The sequence below is a fragment of the Mandrillus leucophaeus genome, unplaced genomic scaffold (genome assembly GCF_000951045.1).
Source record: "Mandrillus leucophaeus isolate KB7577 unplaced genomic scaffold, Mleu.le_1.0 Scaffold622, whole genome shotgun sequence".
Lineage (NCBI taxonomy): Eukaryota > Metazoa > Chordata > Mammalia > Primates > Cercopithecidae > Mandrillus > Mandrillus leucophaeus.
This window is the reverse complement of record NW_012106720.1, coordinates 899149-920519: the sequence shown is the minus strand read 5'-3', so window position 1 is coordinate 920519 and position 21371 is coordinate 899149. Positions and strand designations below refer to the sequence as shown.

The window sequence follows — 21371 nt, the reverse complement described above, 5'->3', positions numbered from 1 at the left end:
AGAGCTGATGCCCGGCATAGAACATAAAAAAGGAGCCCCTGATATGCCATCTCTTCATGCAGAAAAGCAACCAGGAAAACAGAAGTGAGTTCCAACTTACACAGAAGCACAGAAGGAAACACTAAAGATCCTGCAAAGTATCTCCTGTTTTTGAACTATTTAAAGAACGGCTGCTGCAGCTGGTGGGAAAGTCAGTTGAGGGAGGGTTGGGTGGGATGTGGGAGCGCGCAGAGCTGCACTGCCTCTGGGTCAGTGGCCAGCCCGTTGTCTGAGTCTGTGCCTCGGTTCCCCTTACCCACACAGTCTTTTTTATTCCAGTGGAGCTTGTACCCAGGGTGGCACTGGCATTCGTAGCTGCCCACTGTGTTCACACAGACCTGCTGACAGCCTCCGTTGTTGACGCTGCACTCATTGGTGTCTGCGGAACAAAATACTCTCTTGTCACAGCAACCTGTCACTGAACGGGCTGATATGGTCCCTCCCTTGAGGAAGGAGCAGCAGGAGAGTCACAAGGTTGAAACTCACTAACCAAAGGAAGATGCTGAATGCCTTTAGCATGAGCACTTGGCACCAGCTGACTACACACCCCACTCCCCACCCAGTGAATTTCCTGGCATGAGGCTCAATAAGGCCTTCTCAAGCTCTATTTTTTTTTTTTTTTTTTTTTTTGAGGTGGAGTTTTGCTCTTGTCACTCAGGCTGGAGTGCAGTGGTATAATCTCAGCTCACTGCAACCTCCGCCTCCCAGGTTCAAGCAATTCTCCTGCCTCAGCCACCCAAGTAGTTGGGATTACGGGCATGTGCCCCCACGCTTGGCTAATTTTTGCATTTTTAGTAGAGATAGGGTTTCACCATCTTGGCCAGACTGGTCTTGAACTCCTGGTCTCAGGTGATCCACCTGCCTTGGCCTCCCAAAGTGCTGGGATTACAGGTGTGAGCCACCACACCCAGCCTCAAGCTGCATTCTTTTCCAATCCATTCCTCCCTTAGCAACACCCAGTGTCCAAATTCAGATACTGCACAGACTTCTACTTTAAAACTCTACCATCCTCCTGAGCTGCCTAGCAAGGGAGGCAGATAGAACTGGGACTCCCTGTTTAACCATTTACACAGTTGAGGCACAGAGAAAGAGAAATGACTGCACTAATTCTCATCAACCTGAGACTGAGTCCAGGTCAAAAGGTGGCTCCACCTAAACCCAGACATACATCCATACTCAGGGTACATTTCCTCGAGGTTTCCTGATGGACTGGGAAGAGTATGTTTTTGGCCATGCCAAGGATGTGTTGAAAGGGAGAAGGGAGATAATTGTCACTAGCAAACCACTAGTGTATGTAGATATAGATATAGGTATAGATATAGATATAGATATAGATATAGATATAATTTTTTTTCAGACGGAGTTTCGCTCTTATTGCCCAGGCTGGAGTGCAAGGGCACAATCTCAGCTCACTGCAACCTCCATCTCCCGGGTTCAGGTGATTTTCCTGCCTCAGCTCCCAAGTAGCTGGGATTACAGGCATGCGCCACCAGGCCCGGCTAATCTTGTATTTTTAGTAGAGACAGGGTTTCTCCATGTTGGTTAGGCTGGTCTTGAACTCCCGACCTCAGGTGATCCACCCGCCTTCCCTCCCAAAGTGCTGGGATTACAGCTGTGAGCCACCACGCCCAGTGTATCCATTCTTCTAAAGCACAAGACACAAGGACTGGGCAGGAAGTATTTAAGCCAGTGGTTCCCAAATCCTATAGATCCTCAGGAAGATGACCTTGGAAGCCCTAGTCATTCTGAATTGGAATCTGAACCTGTATTCTCAAAGATTGCTGGGTGAATCTGATGACTGGGGGAGTGGAGTGGGAGTCAGGTGGTACCAAATCCAGTTTATGGCATAGCCTGCTTGACCATGAGGTTATCAGACATGAGAACATGTTGCAAAATGGGCACAGAGTGGAGAGAGAAACTTCATAGTTCTGCTTCCAGCTCAAAGACCTAGTTGTAGGACTCAAACCAAGGCTTTGCAGCCAGTTCCTATGCACGGCAGGGCCGTGGAATTGGTGGGTGCCCACAGTCTGAGGACTGTGACTTTACTATCTGCTGAGATGTTCCAACAGATAGAGTATCAGCTCCTGAGATACCCTTCCACTCTCTGAATACAACCGCAAGTCCAACAAGTCAATAGAGAATTCACAGCTGGAAGAGCTCACTACTTCTCTCTGCTCCATTTCACGCTCAGGGTGTTAAAGGGATACATGTGGGGAGATTTCCTTTAGCGGATCCTTCTCTCAAGTTGATGGACTCACCACTATTGCTCAGGGACTGGAATGTACCTTTCATACCCCGATGTAGGAAAGCAAACCTCAGGGGTAGGCCCTGCTCCCCTCCAGGCCCAGCCTCATTCCCCTCCCAACTCAACAGGAGCAGTCTGCTCACCTCCACAGTGGGTGAAGCCATACAGGGTGTACCCTTGGTTGCAAGCACAAGCAAATGTGCCAGGGTGGTTGATGCAGCTGTGGTCACAGGTCCTATCCAAAGAGCACTCATCCATATCTGTAACAGTCAAAGGGAGAGGGGAGCTGAAACCCACGCTGAGGGATGAGTGAAGAATAGGTTTATGATAAACACCAATTGCTGACCAACACCAAAAACAGTACACACAGGGTAAAAAACATTAGCTATCCATTCTCCTCACTCACTTGTGTTAAAGAAAGTGTGGAGCAGCCCACAAGAAGTATACTCACTGCCGCAGCCCTCATTTCCACATTCTGTTGCAAACTGCACTTGCCTCAAAGCTCAGTTGGTCTCTTTCACCCGTGTGTACTTGTAAGGCTAATTTAAAATGTTTAAACGAAGCCAAATGAGATAACATACCTAAAAAGGGTTTTGTAAGCTACAGGTGCTAGCTATGCATTTCTATTGTCATATAACTATTGGTAAAACAGCAATAGTAATTTATTAACCATGGCAAACTGAAAGGAGAAAACACTTGGTTTGGAGGTAAATCTAGTTCCCATCCCTTTCTTATCTTTTCGGAATTAGTCTTCTGGCCCCCAAGAGGCAAGTTAATCCTGGGTTTTAATGCCCTCTGCACTGAAAGAATGCATTAATACTAATATCCTCACTAATTTTCTCTTTGCAGACCCTGAAATGTGGTAGCTCAGCTGTATATTGGATCCTCTTGGCCGATGCCTGGGTTTTGCTCCTCCCGTATGTTCTAGTCCCATGCGTCTGCTATCCTCCTGGTTCAGTGTGGAAGCCTCCTTGGCTGCAGCGGGGTTCATGCACAGCAGCCTCAGGAGGCTGCATTTGTCCATCTCATCATGTCTTTTCCCTGGGTCTGGCCCTCAACCTCTTTCCTGTAGGCTGGAATGTGAGTGCTTCACTCCCTGAACTCTTTGGAGGATTTTAACAGAGTTACGACTTATGTCTCCAAATGGATAAGCCAGGACCAGTGCAGCACTTAGTCGAAGCCAATTAGACCACTGCTAGACCACTTTTTTCAACACCAAGTGTGCCATGAGAAACTATGTTAATAAAAAACAAACATTTGGAAGGAACAGGAAGAATGAAAAAGCAAAATAAAAAAGGGCAAATTCTTGCAAAACCTCTTCATCCCTAGCTTTTCCCAGAAATCCTGGCATTTCTTCAGTAAATTTGTTCTGTGCAAATATTTGTTCTACCAAGCCCGATCAGTGAAAAATAAGGAAAACCCAGTTTCTTCCCTAGGAATTGATGCCATTTTATGAAATCTGTTATTAATATCAGCCAGTTGTCGAGAAAGTGGACTCGTTCAGTAGCTGACTTTGGCTGCTCAGTATGGGCTTCTGCTTTGCCAAAAATAATGAGATCACTTTTCTAATTCCTTTTTAATGTGTTTACACAGCTTCAACAGTATTGCCTGGTCTATACCCTAGGAAACATTATGTGGAACAGCAAATTTGCTTTCCAAGTCAAACTGAAGAAAACCACACAATAATTATCTAGAATTAACTTACTGAATTTGAAGGGGAATATACTTGAACCGCCTGACAAATTATGTATTAAGAACAAACCAAGAGAAAAACAAAACAAACATCACACCATATTTTTTTAAAAAGGTAATGCTAGTCTTTGTTATCTAAGATTAAATCTGATATTCTGATTTTTATTTAATTCTGAGTTTTTTTTTTTTTTTTTTTGAGATGGAGTCTCTCTCTGTTGCCCAGGCTGGAGTGCACTGGCGTGATCTCAACTCACTGCAACCTGTGCTTCCTGCATTCAAGCGATTCTCTCGTGCCTCGGCCTCCTGAGTAGCTGGGATTACAGGCGCCTGCCACCACGCCCTCCACCACGTCCCCACCTAATTTTTGTATTTTTAGTAGAGACGGGGTTTTGCCATGTTGGCCAGACTGGTCTCAAACTCCTGGCCTCAAGTGATCGACCTGCCTCGGCCTCTCAAAGTGCTGAGATTACAGTGTGAGCCACCGCACCCAGCCTAATTCTGAGATTTCTAACAAAATAAATTAGTCCTTATTCCCATAAATGGAGCAAGAATACATTACAGCACATCTTTCCTGAGAACTTCTTCCTGCATATCAAAGGAAAGGTGCTCATCTAAAAATAGAAAACAGTTTTCCCCCACCCAAAACAGCTACTAATGCTAACAACAACTGCTACCTAGAGAAGTCTCCTTGCTGCAGCCCTTATATGGGAAGGATGTCTTTGAGAAGGGGTCTGAAATCCTCTCTAAGGATCAACAAGCATCTCCTCCCCACAAGCCCTCCCTCTCCCTCTCTGCCTTCCCTCTCTTCAAAGATCAAAGGCTGGTCATTTAAAACAAGTGCTAGGCCAGGTGCGGTGGCTCACACCTGTAATCCCAGCACTTTGGGAGGCCGAGGAGGGCAGATCACCTGAGGTCAGGAACTCGAGACCAGCGTGGCCAACACAGGGATACCCTGACTCTACTAAAAATTCAGAAATTGGCCAGGCGCAGTGGCTCACACCTGTAATCCCAGCACTTTGGGAGGCCAAGGCAAGCAGATCACGAGGTCAGGAGTTCGAGACCAGCCTGACCAACATGGTGAAACCCCATCTCTACTAAATATACAAAAATTAGCCAGGCGTGATGGTGTGCACCTGTAGTCCTGGATACTCGGGAGATTGAGGCAGGCAAATCTCTTGAACCTGGGAGGTGGAGGTTGCAATGAGGCAAGAGAGCCCCACTGCACTCCAGCCTGGGTGACACAGTGAGACTCTGTCTCCAAAAAAAAAAAAAAAAAATCAGAAATTAGCTGGTGGCAGCTGCCTGTAATCCCAGCTACTCAGGAGGCTGAGGCAGGAGAATTGCTTGAACCCAAGAAGGGAGGTGGAGGTTGCAGTGAACCAAGATGGTGCCACTGCACTCCAGCCTGGGCAACAGAGTGAGACTCTGTATCAAAATAAGTAAGTAATTTTTAAAAAATAAAACAAGTGCTGTAAGAAAGAGACCAACTGGTACATAATCTTGATCATAGGTTAACTCCAAGTTTTTGGTAGGGAGGTATGTTAACTAAATCTACAGACTTTCGCCACCAACTTTTGTGATCAATTCAATAACATTAAAGGAAATTTTAGAAAGGGAAAATTATTCATAATCTCAACACCCCACTGGAACCCTGTTTGCATTCTGTTTTCCATTCCATTTCCAGCAGTGAGCTCTGCTGTCATCACATCAGATGGATTCTTTAAGGTGTTCTCTAACCATTAACAACTTAATTTCCAATACATCTGTGAGCTACATCAGTGTTTTTATTCTACCTAATAGATGAACTGAGTGAAGCCTAGGATGGAGATTGGACTAGTGGCCCTGTCAAGAAGCCTGATAAGCCAGTCTTTGCCAGGAGGGCGTTACGTGCTCTCTACTCCAACCTGTGGGCCATTGCGCAGCACGGCTGTTTTCAGCACATACCTTGGCAAGACTTCTCATTTGTTAATAATTTAAATCCTTTCTTGCAGCTGCAGTCAAAACTGCCCACGGTGTTTTTGCAGAAATGATCACAACCTCCATTGCGGGTCTGGCACTCATCAATATCTGCAACAGGCAAGCATTGGGCATATCAGAGAGCAACACTTGCCTCACTTCTCACAACTCCCTGAAGGGCCATTATGTATGTTCATTAGTCTCTGAAATTAAGAAAAATACTCACAAAAGCATTTAAGAATGTTTGCTGATGTTTTTAACCTTACACATGTTTTCTTGTCTGGCTTAACCAGTTCTGAAAGACAAGTGTTTCATCGTCTTGAGAACGCTGACTTATGGTGCCCTTGACTGGCATTAAGGAAACAAACTCTGGGAAAGAATGATGATGTCCTGTTATATTCTCATCTTTGTATTGCTCTCTCAAGGTAAGATGGGTCCCTTTAGTACACTATGTATTCAAGTTTAATGATTAAAGCTATAAAGGACTAGAGCATTTGTTTTGGCAAATTACACAATGATCAAATAGCCTCAATGTTTTAAAATGATTCCTGATACTCAATCTTATATTTTCCCAGTTTCGTCTGGTAATTGGTTATCTACTTTTTGTCATGCTAAAGGACTAATCCTTTGTACTCTTGCCCACAAAATACGAGCAAGTCATTGGGGTCGCTCTTCATCAGTAAAAGTTAATGGTACAGTTATCCATTAAGTCCTCTGGATAATCATCTTGACTGTTATTTACATAATAATCTTTAGGCTATTATGTATGATATGTTGATATTATCTCCTGCAAATGAATGCTTCCTTTAACTGCCTTTTTCTAATAAGGCCACTGTCTGAAATGAATTATTTGATGCTTGTAGAGGCTGACCTCCTCAACAATTAGTGTAATTAAGTGTTGGTTCTAATTAAGTTTACTCAATTATAACCTTCCACTAGCCCAGGGGGAAAAAGCTTCCATTGATATGAATCATAAGCAAATCTGGAGTCACGTGGGGTATGGAGGGTATGTTGTCTTTATCCCCATACGTTAGCAGCATGGGTCTTCCCTCCGTAACAGGGCACCCAGCCTCCCTGGGGAGGTGAAGCCTACCTTTACACGTCTTCCCATCCAACTGGAGAGTGAATCCAACAGGACAACTACAGTGGACACCTGTCGAAGTATCCTTACAGGTGCGGTCACAGCCTCCGTTGTTGACAGCACACGTTTCTGGCAAGGAGGTAAGAAAAGACAATTAGCTTCCTTAAGAATTGCTAATACAGCTGACGAAGGTCACAGAAGCCAAGAAGCATTGTGGGGTACTCATGGTTACACCCCAAGTCTCTGCTACCTGTAGATGGGCTAGAGGGAGAGCAGGTGCAGCTCCTCCCACCCACCTAAATGAGTTCTAGTTTCTGAGGAAGATTGTCAGGGTGACCAGAGGGATAAAGATGTCTCCCAATCTGCACAGTCACTCCCCCTACTGGCAGATTTAAAGCCACTGAAAGTTCTTGCGCATCTGCAGCCAGCAACCTAAGTAGGACCACGTCTGGCAGGCTAGAGGTGAGTGCAGAACAGGGCAAAGGGGATGGTCCTTCCTTAATCTTGAACCTTCTCCTTTCAATATGAGTAGTGGGCAAAGCCAGAGTGGGTAAGCGTCGTCACCCCAACCACTGCCTTGTTGTAGACTACTGGCTTCATCCTGGCAACCACCAATTTACTCAAATTTGAAGTTTCACTTTCCCTGAAAGGAGAAAACTCTGTCATAACCACATGAAAAATAAGCCACAGTTGTTAAATTGCAACTGTGGAGATGAGGAATAATAAGCAAACAGTCTTCTAGTTCTGTATCTCATACAGTTAGTCCAAGTAATAGACAAGTGCTATTCAACATTCATTGAACTGTTAGCATCTAGGCCTCCAGAAACGTGATTTTTCTTCCATAGCTACTTCATTTTAAAAACTGGGGGTGAGGGGGTGGGGGGGTGGCTTACCCCTGTAATCCCAACACTTTGGGAAGCTGAGGCAGGAGGATCGCCTGAGCCCAGGGTTCAAGACCAGCCTGGGCAACATGGTGAGACCCCCCCATCTCTACAAAAATTTTAAAAAATTAGCGAGGCCTGGTGATGCACACCTGTGGTCCCAGCCACTCGGGAGGCTGAAGCAGGAAGATCACTTGAGTCCAGGAGGTCAAGGTTGCAGTGAGCCATGTTTGTGCCATTGCACTCCAGGCTCAGCAACACAGAGAGACCCTGTCTCAAGAAAAGAAAAAAAAAAAAAAAAGGAACCCTGAAGGGGACAAGCTTAAGCCTAATTAAATATGCAGATAGTACATGTATATTTATCTCTGTTCCTTTCAAAATCTCATGAATATGAGAATAAATTGATTTTTTAAAGTATAAATCCTTAAAGACAAAGAAAATGGAAGAAAAGACAATAGATGAGAGATGTCAAACATTCTGGAAGTGGCATGTTAGCAGGAAAACAATATCTGGCGTAGAAGAAAGCTAGATCCTAGCGGTCTACAGAGGGGGTGCCAACAGCTGGTAAACTCATGTGAGCCCCAGAATCCCAGAAAAACTCAGGAATTGGGATTATCAAGTTATTCTAGAGGCAGAAATGCAGACGGAGTTAAAAACAGGAAGATTATGGAGAGTCTACATATGAAAAAGATAAACCCCAGAGCTCCTCCTTAATTCCACATAGCCATGTGACTACCCTTCTCCTATTCTGGCTATAGCAGAGAAGTCTGGACCAGAGAGGCACCAGGCTCAAGGGTACCAGGAACAACAGAGGAGGAGAGGGAGGCACTGTCAGGTGAAAGTCTATACCCTGAAAAAGAGATCTCAAACCCTCATCCCTCTTCCCCCAGCTCCTTCAGCTCCCTACTGGCAGATTTAAAGCCATTGAAAATTCCAAAAGCTATGTTAAAATAACAGCCACTGAAAGTTCCAAAAAGCTTCGTTGAAACAACACTGCAACCCAGGATGCCAGCAGCTAAGCCTACAGACAGGTGATTGAAGGACTCCTCGCCAGCGAAATTGACCTACCCAAGCAAAAAGACCTAACGATATTAGCATTCGAGGATCTCCAGATGAAATGGCTAAGTCACTGCCTCATCACCCAAACATGGAGCCCACAAGTCAATAGAAAATCCAACTAGCTTTTTAGTATTTTACTATTAAACATGAAAAATCAGGCAAGAATCACTAGACATTTCTGGAAAGCCTCTAATATGGAATAAATACACCAGACCAAACCAACAGGGAAAAAGAATCCTGGAGGAAACAAAGATAATCTAGAGAACAGAAGAGGAGTTAAAATCTTATAATTAATTTCCTCAGGGAGATAAGAAAAGCATCCATGAAATAAGAGCAGGTTCCTAAAACAAAAGGCCAAAGTAAAATTCTTAAACAACTAAAATATGAAAATGAAAACTTTATCCTGTGGAAAGATTAGAAGAAAAAAATGAAAAGTCTTCTAGAAAGTAGAACAAAAACACAAAGGAGAGAAAAGAAAAAGAACAAAAATACAAGAGAGAGAAAAGAAAAAAAAAAATTAGAGGGTCAATCCAGGAGTTACAACAGTCAGCTAATAGGAGTTCCAGAGGGAAAGAACAGAGAAAATGGAGGGAAGAAATTTATCAAAGATGGGTGCGGTGGCTCATGCCTGTAATCTCAGCACTTTGGGAGTCCGTGGCAGGTGGATAACTTGAGGCCAGGAGTTCGAGACCAGCCTGGCCAACATGGCAAAATCCCTTCTGTACTAAAAAAAAAAAAATTAACCAGGCATGGTGGCATGTGCCTGTAGTCTCAGCTACTCAGAAGGCTGAGGCAGGAAAGTCACTTGAACCTGGGAGGTGGAAGTTGCAGTGAGCCAAGAGCGCACCACTGGACTCCAGCCTGGGCAACAGAACAAGACTCTGTCTCAAAAAAAAGAAATAAAAAGAAATTTATCAAAAAAAAAGATGTAAGATAATTTCTTAGAACTAAGGGATTTGAATGTTCATATTGAAAAGTACTAGGCCAGGCATGGTGACTCAAGCCTGTAATCCCAGCACTTTGGGAGGCCAAGGTGGGCGGATCACGAGGTCAGGAGATGGAGACCATCCTGGCTCACACGGTGAAACCCCATCCCTACTAAAAATACAAAAAAATTAGCCAGGCGTGGTGGCGGTCACCTATAGTCCCAGCTACTCGGGAGGCTGAGGCAGGAGAATGGCATGAACCCAGGAGGTGGAGCCTTGCAGTGAGCCGAGATCACACCACTGGACTCCAGCCTAGGCAACAGACCAAGACTCTGTCTCAAAAAAAAAAAAGAAAAAAGAAAAGTACTAACAACAGGTGGGCAAAATCCCACAATAAAGAACATTATTGTAAAACTTCAGATCACTGGGGAGGAGAAGATCCTAGAAGCTTTCAGAGAGATGCTTTCACAAGTTTCTCCCAAAGGATCAAGAATAAAAATGACTTTAGACTTCTCAAAACAACCCTGCATTCTTGAAAACAATGGAGCACTAACTTCAAAACAGTGATGGAAAATTCTTTCCAACTCTGAATTCTACACTGAGCCAAATTCTCAATAAAGGGTGCAGGTAGAATATAAAGGTATTTTCAGGCATGCAAATTTTTAAATACCTCTATCTCATTCGCCAGATAAACTAACGAGAGGCAAGACATAGGATTCGCCTAACAGGAGAGCGGCAAAGGGAATTGTAGGCTAATAGTAAACGCCCAGATGAGAGACATCTATAACAGACACATCAAGAAATAACTGTAGGGCCAGGCATGAAGGCTCACACCTGTAATCAAAACACTTTGGGAGGCCAAGGTAGGCAGATGGCTAGAGCCCAGGAGTTTGAGACCAGCCTGGGCAACATGGTGAAACCCTGTCTCTACAAAAAATACAAATATTAGCCAGGTGCAGTGGCGCATGCCTGTAGTCCAGCTACTCAGGAAGCTGAGGTGAGGGAATCACTTGATCCTGGGAGGCGGAGGTTGCAGTGAGATGTGATCACACCACAGCACCCCAGCCTGGGGGCAACAGAGTGAGACCCTGTCTCAAAAAAAAAAAAAAAAGAAAAAAGAAAAAGAAAAGAAAAAAAAGAAGAAAATAATAACTGTATGCCCTTCATTTTTCAGAAATATGGGGGAGGAGGAGTCAGAAGAAGAAACAGCTCGAAGAATTGAATGTTGTTGCCTCTGGCAAATGGGATGAGGAAATGGGAAGTTATGAGACAAGGAAATGATGCGCTTCATTACAAGCCCAGAAGTAATTAAGTTTCTATGTTATTCACATATACTATTTTCACTTAAGACAATGAAAAATTATAATTTCTAAAGAGCTCAGAAAGGTTACCTGCTTGGTAACCAAAGGCTGTATGATATGTTGCCTGACTGTTGAATTCAGAAACTGTCAAAAGATGGGTTTTGTTTAGGTTGAGCCAAACTTTCTCCAGAAGGAGTAACACGCCAAAGGATCTGTCTGACTCCTACCCCCACGGCCACCTCTATTTCTGCTCATCTCCAGCTTAACTGCTGGACCTTCAGGCAGGACTTCCCTTGTCCCACAGCCACGTGCTGCCCCTCTCCATTCATCTCTTCTACCATTATCATCAGCTGAGTCAGAAATAGAAGAGTCAGTGGACACAAAAGAAGGCTAGCCACCATTCTGAGCTAAAGGCTGCTTCAGAGGTAGACAGCTGACTTCACTGACCACCCACTCAGTCCCAGGCACTGGACTCTGGGCACCTTTCCATATTATTATTTTAATTGAGCATCCCAACTGATATGGTCAGGCTTTATGTCCCTATTCAAATCTCATCCTGAATTATAATCCCCATAATCCCCTCGTGTCAATGGAGAGACCAGGTGGAGGTGATTGGATCATGGGGGCGGTTCCCCCACACTGTGCTCATGATGGAGTGAGACCATGAGATCTCATGGTATTACAAGTGTTTGGTAGTTCCTCCTGCATTTATTCTCCTTCCTGCCACCTTGCAAAGAAGGTACCTTGCTTCCCCTTTGCCTTCCACCAGGATTGTAAGTTTCCTGAGGCCTCCCCAGCCATGTGGAACTGTGAGTCAATTAAGCCTCTTTTCTTTATCAATTACCCAGTCTCAGGCAGTTCTTTATAGCAGTATGAAAATGTGCGACACACTGGCCCTAAGAGGTAGAAAGACCAAGAGACACAGCCTCAGGGCAGTTTGCCAAGCCTTACAGCTAGGTGGGGGCTGCATTGAGATGTTAACCTGATTATTCTGATGGCCAGACCAGGGGTCTTGCTTGGTTGGTGATTAAGCAACTACACTAGTGAAGAACAGACACACATCCTGGTTCACAGGAGCTGCTCACCCCAGTCCAGCTGGTCTGAGGGCATGTGGCTCCCAAGTTCAGGTCTGATGCAATAAGTTGGGGAGGGAAAGGGACAATGGCAGTGGCCAAGGAAGAGGAGTGAAGGCGCCTACCCATGAGCAGCCGCCGCTTCACCCGTTTATCCCCATCCACCACTGATGTGGCATTGCTCTCTGTCACCTCCAGGACAGTGTCCTCTCGCTCTACAAGAGAAGCAAAAGAGCACAGTTCTCAGACTGAATGAGTTAGATTGCTCATTCCCTGTACAACCGTGTTTGCTGAAATCCCAGACACAAGAGCAATGTAAGATATGTGACTCTGTTCACGCAATAAAAATGTGTTGTAATGAGGCTCTGTGGGAGACACAGCATGTCGAAGGGCCACAGATCCTTAGCAAACATTAAACATGGAAAAGATTTTGGAGGTATATTGCACTGACCAAAGAGACACTAGGGAATGCAAGCTTCAGATTCACTCCAGTCTCCTGAGTCGAGGACAAAAAGAGCCTTGGGCCTGGAAACCTCTAAAATGGAGGTAGCGAAGGATACACCATGAAGGGCAAGGCAGGCATCCCACCAGAAATATGCAGCCCTGGCTCCTGCTGGCCAGAAGTGCTGCATCATCACAAACAGCTCTAACTTCATGCTGCCCTGGCCTCTTGGGATGTGTTGTGCCAGTCTCTGGAATACCAGCGTTAGGAGCAGCCTAGTCCAGGAGAGGAGGAAGGGCTTTCCAAGGTCACACACGGAGAGAGGGGCCTTCTCCACAGACCTAGACCACTCCCACTGCAGCATGCGAAGTGGGGGCAAATGCACCGGAAACAGCCTGCATCTGTGCTAAACACCATTAAGGGGCAGGGGTAGGGACGGGCAGGCTGGGGCAGACCCTCACTCAGTGTTGGGGTTACCACTCACCAAGGCAGCTCCTCCCATCTGTGTGCATCTTGTACTGTGGATGGCAGCTGCACTCTGGGCCGTCAGCTGTATCTTCACAGGAGTGCTGGCACCCACCGTTCCCATGGTTACAGGTCACTGACAGTAAAATGAATCAATACATAAAGCACTGAGATTTCCACAAACACAGGGCTGTGTTTGCTCCAGAGAAACTGATTTTCATTCTGCAAGTATTTGAACACCTAGTGCATGCCAGGCATGGTGCACAGAAGACATAACTCCGAGGCAGACCCTGTGGTATCTGTGTAGGCAGATAGTTACAACACAAATCATAGAAATGCTGAAACATGGGTTTAAACAAAGTCATACAGGAAGAGGGAGATGGGAGAATTGGGGGAGAGATTTTTATTAATAAGGGAAATCATAGCAAGAGATTCTAGACTACTGCTTTGTTCTATTTAGATAACTTTACCTATTAATACAGCTGTACTGGGGCTTTGGGAAATGCTATAGCACTTTATGCTGGAATAAAACAGACAATATTTAATTTGTACATATATGTCAGAATTTCTCTCATCAGATTCAATCTAGATTAGTTAGAAGGAAGGATAATCACAGGATGATTCTGCACACAATTAATGTGACATTAACTGGTAATTATCAAGACTATATATGAATGCATTGATGATAGGCCAAAAAAAAAAAAGCCAACTACAAAACTATCTATTCATCAAACTGTAAACCGCGGTTACCTCTGGCAAGGGAAACGGGAGGGGGAAAACTGAATGTTTTCTTTATTTGCTTTGGAGTGTTTGCATTTTACATAGATCCTTTGTAATTTTTCTAATTCAAAAGAACTAATTACATATTTGTGGTATCCTGTGATTATAGCTATGTAAAAATTGTATATGCATATGAACCACAACTAAATAGGAATATGAAAAAATTGAAACAGCTGGTTATGTGGTGAGATTCTAGATCTTATTTTTTCTTTGTTAATTCCTCAAATGTTAAATAATATATGTTAATGTTAAAAATGTTATAATGTTAAAATGTTAATAATGTTAATGTTAAAATTAAAAAATGTTAATAATATAACAATATTATTTGAGCAGTGATATCTTACTGACATTTAAAATCTTTAAAAACAAGCTTACAGGCGCCCCCTGCCCCCAGCAACTGTCCCCTGAAAGACTGAAATGTTGAGGGTCTCGCCCCACAGGTGAGTCTTGGAGGGCCTGGGTCCTCCTTTCGAAGATCTGGAGGTGGGAAAATGGTCTCCACCCTGCTAGCTCACTGGATTCCCTCAGGGACAGCCTGACTTTGAGGGGCCCTAAGAGCCTGTCAGAACCTGTTGCTTGAGTGTGATGGTGGCACCAGCCTTGGCTTGGACAGTTTTGAGGCAGCACTCTGCTTTGTGAGGGAGACAATGGAGAGAAATCCCTCACCAGTGAAACTGTCCCCTCATCTCTTACTCACCATAAACCACCATCCCCACCAAATGGCAGGGGTCTTCTGTCCATGGCTTTGGGAAGGTTCCTAAAGGGAACCCCTCAGTGCTTCCCCCAGCATAAATCGTGGTTTAGGAACACCATGAATTGCCAGTGGTTTCCTGTTCCCAGGTGGAGTTTTGTTACCACAATCGTGGTGCAGGGGTGCAGCCCGATGGTGTAGACCACTCATTCACCCATTCATTAAACACAAGTGTACTGAGCACATTCCGTAGCAGGCACCAGGGGAGGACTGAGAGGAAAAATGAGACAAGGTCCCTGACTTGGAGGGGCTCATAGCTGGGGAGACAGACACATCAACACGCAAGTCAACCCAGAGCTATACAGCTGAGGAAAGTGCTGTGGGAGCCAAAGTACAAAATGGCTGCCCTGTCTGAAGCACCCAGGAGGCTTCTGATAGCAGAGGATGGTAGCAAGGGATTAGGAGCACAGCTTTAGAGCTAAACAGACCAGGGTTTGAACACTCATTTGCCACTAACTCCCTGTGTGACCTTGTTGCTTCACCTTCTGCACAACTTTGCCAACTGAAATGAGTGTAATAATACTGAACTCACAGGGTGGTGCTTGTAAGAATTAAATGGGATATGGCACATCTTGAGACAAGCCTTTGCACACAATAAATTCCCCACCAAAAGGTAGCTATTATGCTTATCCTTATTAGAAGTTAAACAGAATATTGAAGGTTGAGTGAGAGTCCACCATGCCAGGAAGGAAGAAGGGCTTGGGAAAGGCCTGGAGGCATCAAAGAATTTGGGCTGTTCTCCAAAGGTAAGGGGAGTAGTGTCTGCAGAAAGGAGGCAGATGAGGTTTATAAGGGAAGCAGGGCCCAGTGGCAAAGAGCTGTGATTGCCAGATGAGGAAATTTGGTTTTATTCTGTGGGAACAGGGAGAACTGCCCCCCAACATTCACGCTCCTTACTCCTGAATTTCATTTTCTCCTGATGAGTTCCTTTTAAAATATCATTTCCCTTCCCTAAGGGAGACCACCCTTCTGCAGTGAACAAGTACTTGGTAGAGGTCGGTATCCCGTGCTCACTGTCTTCCCCGCTGCTGCAGCCGTGTCATGAGGTGATGCTTCTGAACTGGGCCACAGAAGGCAGCCTGTGGAATACGATGGTTCCCATGGCAGGTGTGCACCCGCCCATACTTACAAATGCAGTCTCTCTGGTTCTTGGCCAGCTCAAAACCAGGCCTGCACTCACAGGCGACACTGCCCCTTGGGGCCTCCTTGCAGATGTGACTACAGCCGTGATCCTTATTCATGCAGCTCAGGCCCTCTGAAAAACAGCAGTGTGTAACAGGTGACTAGGCTGTGGTCAGAATCCTGAGACCTGGGAGAGCGGCAAAGGGCTAAGGGGTGGCCCACAGACCTGTCTGCCTAGGTCTCCATCAGCCCCACATTTGAAAAGTATATGTCATTAAAGTCAACCTAGGCCAATTAATAGACATGAAAAATTTCTTCTGTCACACAAGAGATATGATGTCTCAACTCTCCTAACGAGATGGGAGCCTTCTCAATACACTGGAGCTCTTTATTGGGTGCAGGATCAGAGCCTGCTGACCCCAGGAACTGGTACTCATGCTCTTATCTCTGCCATGTCTTTACCCAAGAGCTGATCAAGAATGTAAAGAGAAAAGGAGAATCCTCCTAAGAAATGTGCAGATAGAATGATCAAGATTTTCTATTTTTCACATACTCTTGAAGATAATTTTCAAAACATTTCAACACCCCTCTCTACCCCCACCAATCCTGCCCTTCAGAGGTGAGTGTGACTGCGGCATTTTGGCATCCTCATATGGGTCACATGCCCAGGGATCTGTCTTCTGTGACCACCCTCAGCCACTCCCTTGGTCCTTCCCTCAGGACGTAAGCCTCTGACAGACAGCATCACACAGCAACAGCAACAAGAACAGAGCAAGGGAGAGAGAAGACAGAGAGAGAAGAAGGGAGTGTGCTCATGTGTGTGGTAGCTGCTGCACAATTCTTTTGAGGTATACAGTAAATTTCGATTAGGCTCAACCTTGTAGTACGATGGTGGGCAGGGAACACCTGATTCTGTTCCCGCAGGGCCCGGCATACATCTACATGAGGGGCACTAGCAAGGTAACTGCCCGTGTGGTTTACCAGCATTCTGCCTCATCTCAAAACCAATTCTTCGAGATCCTGCTGCCTGCCAGCATCCTGAAGGAATTCTTTTCATACCCTACAGTATTTTCAAGACATCTGCTCAGTTTATACTGCATTATTAATTACCTATTCCTATGTTGCTTCTTTGCATTTGTGCAATGTAACTCTAAAACATCTCTGAGAGTAGGGACTTGGTTGTCATTGGCTCTCTACTGACGAGACACTCTAATACTAGAAAGGCACTGGTTTCAACACGAGTACAAAAAGGTTGCTTTCACTTCTCTAGAATCCAACACTCTTCTATATTATGCCCCTAAAACCTTAGCCAACAGGTTCTAATGAAGTCAAAGTTCTCTCTCCAGCTCCCATGCCAGAGCTGTCAAACTGTGCTTAACTGGAACAATTGTTTTAATACAAACAGATGTCCAAAAGACAGTGCAAGAGTTAATATATCCCATACTTTCAAGAGTCTCCCTTAAAATCCTCTTGCTCTTTTGCCTGACAGTTATGAGCTGTCTGCACTCCAGCACTGAGTCTGCTGGTTGCTGGGATTCATTCATCCATGCCAAGGGTGGCTGTCAATTAACACAGAAAGAGACTTGCACTGGATTGGTGGAAAACTTTCTCTTGCTCTGACTGGTAATTTCCAAAGATGTGATTTGCTCCCCAGAACTGAGATGGCGTGGGAGGTGACAGCTGCCTCTAGAAGCAGTGTCCTGTCTTTCTGAGAAGGCCCAGAAAGCGCTGTGTTTGTCCTTGGGTCAGCAAAGCATGGGAAATAACAAGTGCTCAGGTGTAAATATAACAGTGCCCAAGAAATGGGGGCAGGAACACCTGGAAAGTACACCCCCAAACAGGCCAGCTGCTGCTGCTTTTCCACTCTGTTTACAAGACCGTTAAGACCTTTACAAAGTGACCTTTACTGCCTCAGAGTAATTCACCTACACAAGAAATATTTCATAAGAAAGGTGCCTGTGTGCCAGATGCCATTGTGATACACAGAGAAGCTGCCACCTGATGTTCCACCACATCAAGCTACACCTGAAGTTACCAAGAGGTAATAGAGACTTAAATGGCTCTGGAATTGCTGATGGCTTTTCAAGAGGTGACCTCAAAGCCTTTCATAGCACCCTGACTTAAAGCAAGACCACTGCTGGGGAGAGCACATTAATTTGTTCTAAACTAGGCAGCCCAGCAAATGGCCCTAGCTCTTTCCAAAACTGGCCTGGTTGTCACGTCCAGGACGGTTTGTTCACCATAAGGAAAACAGCTCAGAAACATTGGAAATCCCCCATTCTGGTGCACCCCAAGATCAGGGCCCCACTGAAAGATTATTTCTGGAAACCCAATAAAAATATGCCGTGTGAACTGGGAGGAAAGCGTGACCTAAAACGGGTAACAGGCCCTGCCGAAAGCACAGCCTCCACTTTGCCACCCTGACACCTTCCCCGTCGCCCTGAAAAGGCATCAGTACACCATCTAAATATTCTCAGAACACACAAAACAAAAGAGGAGTTCTCATTCTGAGAGCCTGAGCAGCCATGAATAGGAACAAAGGCAGGCCAGGGGTGATGTGTTTCTCTCCAGCCTACCCTCATTATATGGGTGAAAACACACAGTCTCTTTATCACAGCTTTGGAGTCTCTAAGGATAAAAAAAAAAAATCAATATCTTGAGCTTTCCCTCAGAGTCAATGATTACGATGCCCTATATTAAAGAACATTTTGTAAATAATTGTTAAAAACAACAGCAATAGAAAATACTAGCTTCCTGTGTTGCCTTCTTTCAATCACTTTTAAGGTATCCGCTGTGGGTTTTTAAGCCTACAGTTTCATAGTTTAATGTGCACATCAAAGAGAAAATCCTAGAAGAAAACTTTTTACAGGCTGTTCTATTTGAAGAATCAAAATGCTAGGATGCAAAGGTTCTCCGTTACCAATTGCTATAATCTGTTGGCTGACACTCCCATGAATTTGCCAAGCAGTCAGGTTGAAACACAACAGAAAATCATAGAGAACACTTCCAGACCACAACTCAAATTCTTGGATTTTGGTTTTAGTTCCAGGCAAAAATGTTCACTTTAAATACTCTTCAGGGGATCCAAGAATGTCTGAATTGTAGAAAATTTAGAAAACACAGTTTGCAGAAAGGAACTGCATTTGTATTTGCTTATGTTATGAGGAGCCTGTACCTCTAATAGTCCAGGGGTTTGCAGGACTGAGCTAGGGCTCTGGAAGTGCAAGGATAAAGGGTGATCTTAATCGCTACCAGCTGCTTTGTAACTGGGTGGGACCCAGACTGCCAGGGCGCAAGCGATGGCTTTAACCTGCAGGTCCCACATCCCTCCCCAGCCACCTGCAGAAGAAGCCAAAGTGACTTCCCAGGAAGCAGCTGGGAGCAATCAAAAGGAGAGATGCCCTGAGATTTGGATCACTCTGTGCCACTGGCCTCCTAATTCATTCCCACCTCGAATTTGGCCTGCATCGGACAAGAGTGCAGGGCACACCAATGACCCCAGAGAACCTGGCAGGAAAATGAAACCCAACTGCTACTTTATCAAGGGCCACACCTGGTACAAGATAAGAAATCTGCCTGATCAAAGCCAGTGCGTGTGACTTCCCTACTCCAAACACTGAGAATGAGCAGACTCCGGGTGATGATAACCATCAAATCCATTGGCCCCTGGGGATTCCTCTGACGATTTTTCTTAGTACCCAAACAGGTATTCCAGTTAGGTATAAGGTGTGAGCCACCATCCTTGGAAAATGAGACAAAAATCATCTTCCATAAAGAAACTCTTGAAAAGTTACCAAGACCAGGATTAAAACAATCTACAAATTTGTGATTAAGCAGTAGAAGAACTTAAAATGACCTCATTCTTAAGTAATGGGAAAGAATAAGCAGCACATGGCCAAAGGGGTTAATAGGCTAGTATTTAGGGCTCTTCCCCTAAAAATAGGCAGATGCAACTCCAAGAGAAACACAGCCACCAAAATGTGACTCTTCAACTTAAGAAAGAGCAGGGAAGAGTTAAAAGGATGACATTCAGTTAAAAATAACTGATTGGCCACATGTACTTAATGCATCTTCCTCTCAAGAATCAACTGAGTAACAGAAGAATGAAAAAAGATATAAACTCAAAGCAAAGAGAATGAAAAGAAGGACATCAGAAGAGAAGAGTTTCTGGCAAATTTACAGAGGAATGGTAAATGGTGACATAGGTGAAGGAAACCACAGCACGGACAGTCCAGGGAAGGAGCCCTTCTGCCCCTCGGAGCTCAAAAATGCAAACCATGGAAGGGCCAGATCTAGCTTGGGGCTGGAAGTGGGGCACTTCATTGAAAGTCTGCATGGGAAGGATCCAGCCTCCTCTCTACCCACCCAGAGCAGGGAGCAGGATCATACTGGTGCTGTGGTTTTTAGCACCTTTTTGAAAAACTTGGCAGATCATCCTCTATATTGCTCCTGAGACATCTAGTCATGTTTGAAATGTATTCTATGTAAAGATTAGAATCAGAGAATGTGAGAGTTTGAAAGGACCTCAGTGCTCACCCAGTCCAGTGCACCTATTTTGCCAGGTGAGGAAGTTGAGGTTCGAATAACTTGCCCACGGTTAGCCGGCAGTGGCATCTAGACTCAGGCCTCCAGACTTTCTATACCCTGTGCTTCCCCCCTAGAGTCAGTGTGTGTGCGTGTGCGCCAAGGGAGGGGGTCTCAGATGTGACTCCATCCCCATCCACAGTGGGGCAGAGGTACCTTCTGAACGGTGAATGCAGGTGTGTTGATTGTCACTCAGGAAAAACCCCTCCTTGCAGCAGCACTCATAGCTCCCCATGACGTTGACACAGGTGTGCTGGCAGCCGCCATTGTTCTCCAGGCATTCATCCACATCTGGAGGGAGAGAGGGATTAGCCTCTGCTTTGGTGACTGTTTCAAATGCCCCACCTCACCCAGCAGCTCAGGGGCCCTGCTAAGCAAAGATGAGGTCCCTCTTCATGTCCCTGCACCACAGAAGCTTTCTGAATCAAAGCCAGTGAGGTCCACAGACAATTACCCAGTCCTTATGGGTCTGGGGCTCACTTGGCCAGGACCACCACATGGACACAAGATCAATTAGCTCAGTAAATATTTGTTGAACACCTTCTCCTTCCAAACCATGGTGCTAGAGGAGACAGCAAAATATAGATAAGGAAGATAAAACTCCTTCCCTCAGCCAGGTGTGATGGCTCACGCCTATAATCCCAGCACTTTGGGAGGCTGAAGCAGGTGGATCACCTGAGGTCAGGAATTCAAGACCAGCCTGGCCAACATGGTGAAACCCCGTCTCTGTTAAAAACACAAAAATTAGCTGGGCATGGTGGCACATGCCTGTAATCCCAGCTATTTGGGAGGCTGAGGCAGGAGAATCACTTGAACCCGGCAGGTGGAGGTTGCAGTGAACCGAGATCATGCCATTGCACTCCAGCATGGGCCTCAGAGTGAAACTCCATCTAAAAAAAAAAAAAAAAAAAACAAACAAACAAACAAAAAACAACCACTTATTGAGTGCCTCTGCATTCAGATGTTAGGATGTA

At 45.1% G+C, this 21371-nt stretch overlaps 1 protein-coding gene across 1 annotated transcript in view; it reads right to left on the bottom strand.

The window, feature by feature from the left end:
* The window catches only part of SCUBE2 (signal peptide, CUB domain, EGF-like 2), a 122958-nt gene that overhangs the window by 34493 nt on the left and 67094 nt on the right, over window positions 1-21371 (bottom strand). The window contains exons 5-12 of the mRNA XM_012000230.1: window positions 20554-20688; window positions 15821-15946; window positions 13180-13296; window positions 12379-12468; window positions 7026-7142; window positions 5921-6043; window positions 2428-2544; window positions 296-418 (exon numbers count right to left, since the gene is read on the bottom strand). Coding sequence (XP_011855620.1) covers window positions 296-418; window positions 2428-2544; window positions 5921-6043; window positions 7026-7142; window positions 12379-12468; window positions 13180-13296; window positions 15821-15946; window positions 20554-20688 — 948 coding nt within the window. The remainder of the gene's footprint in view (window positions 1-295; window positions 419-2427; window positions 2545-5920; window positions 6044-7025; window positions 7143-12378; window positions 12469-13179; window positions 13297-15820; window positions 15947-20553; window positions 20689-21371) is intronic.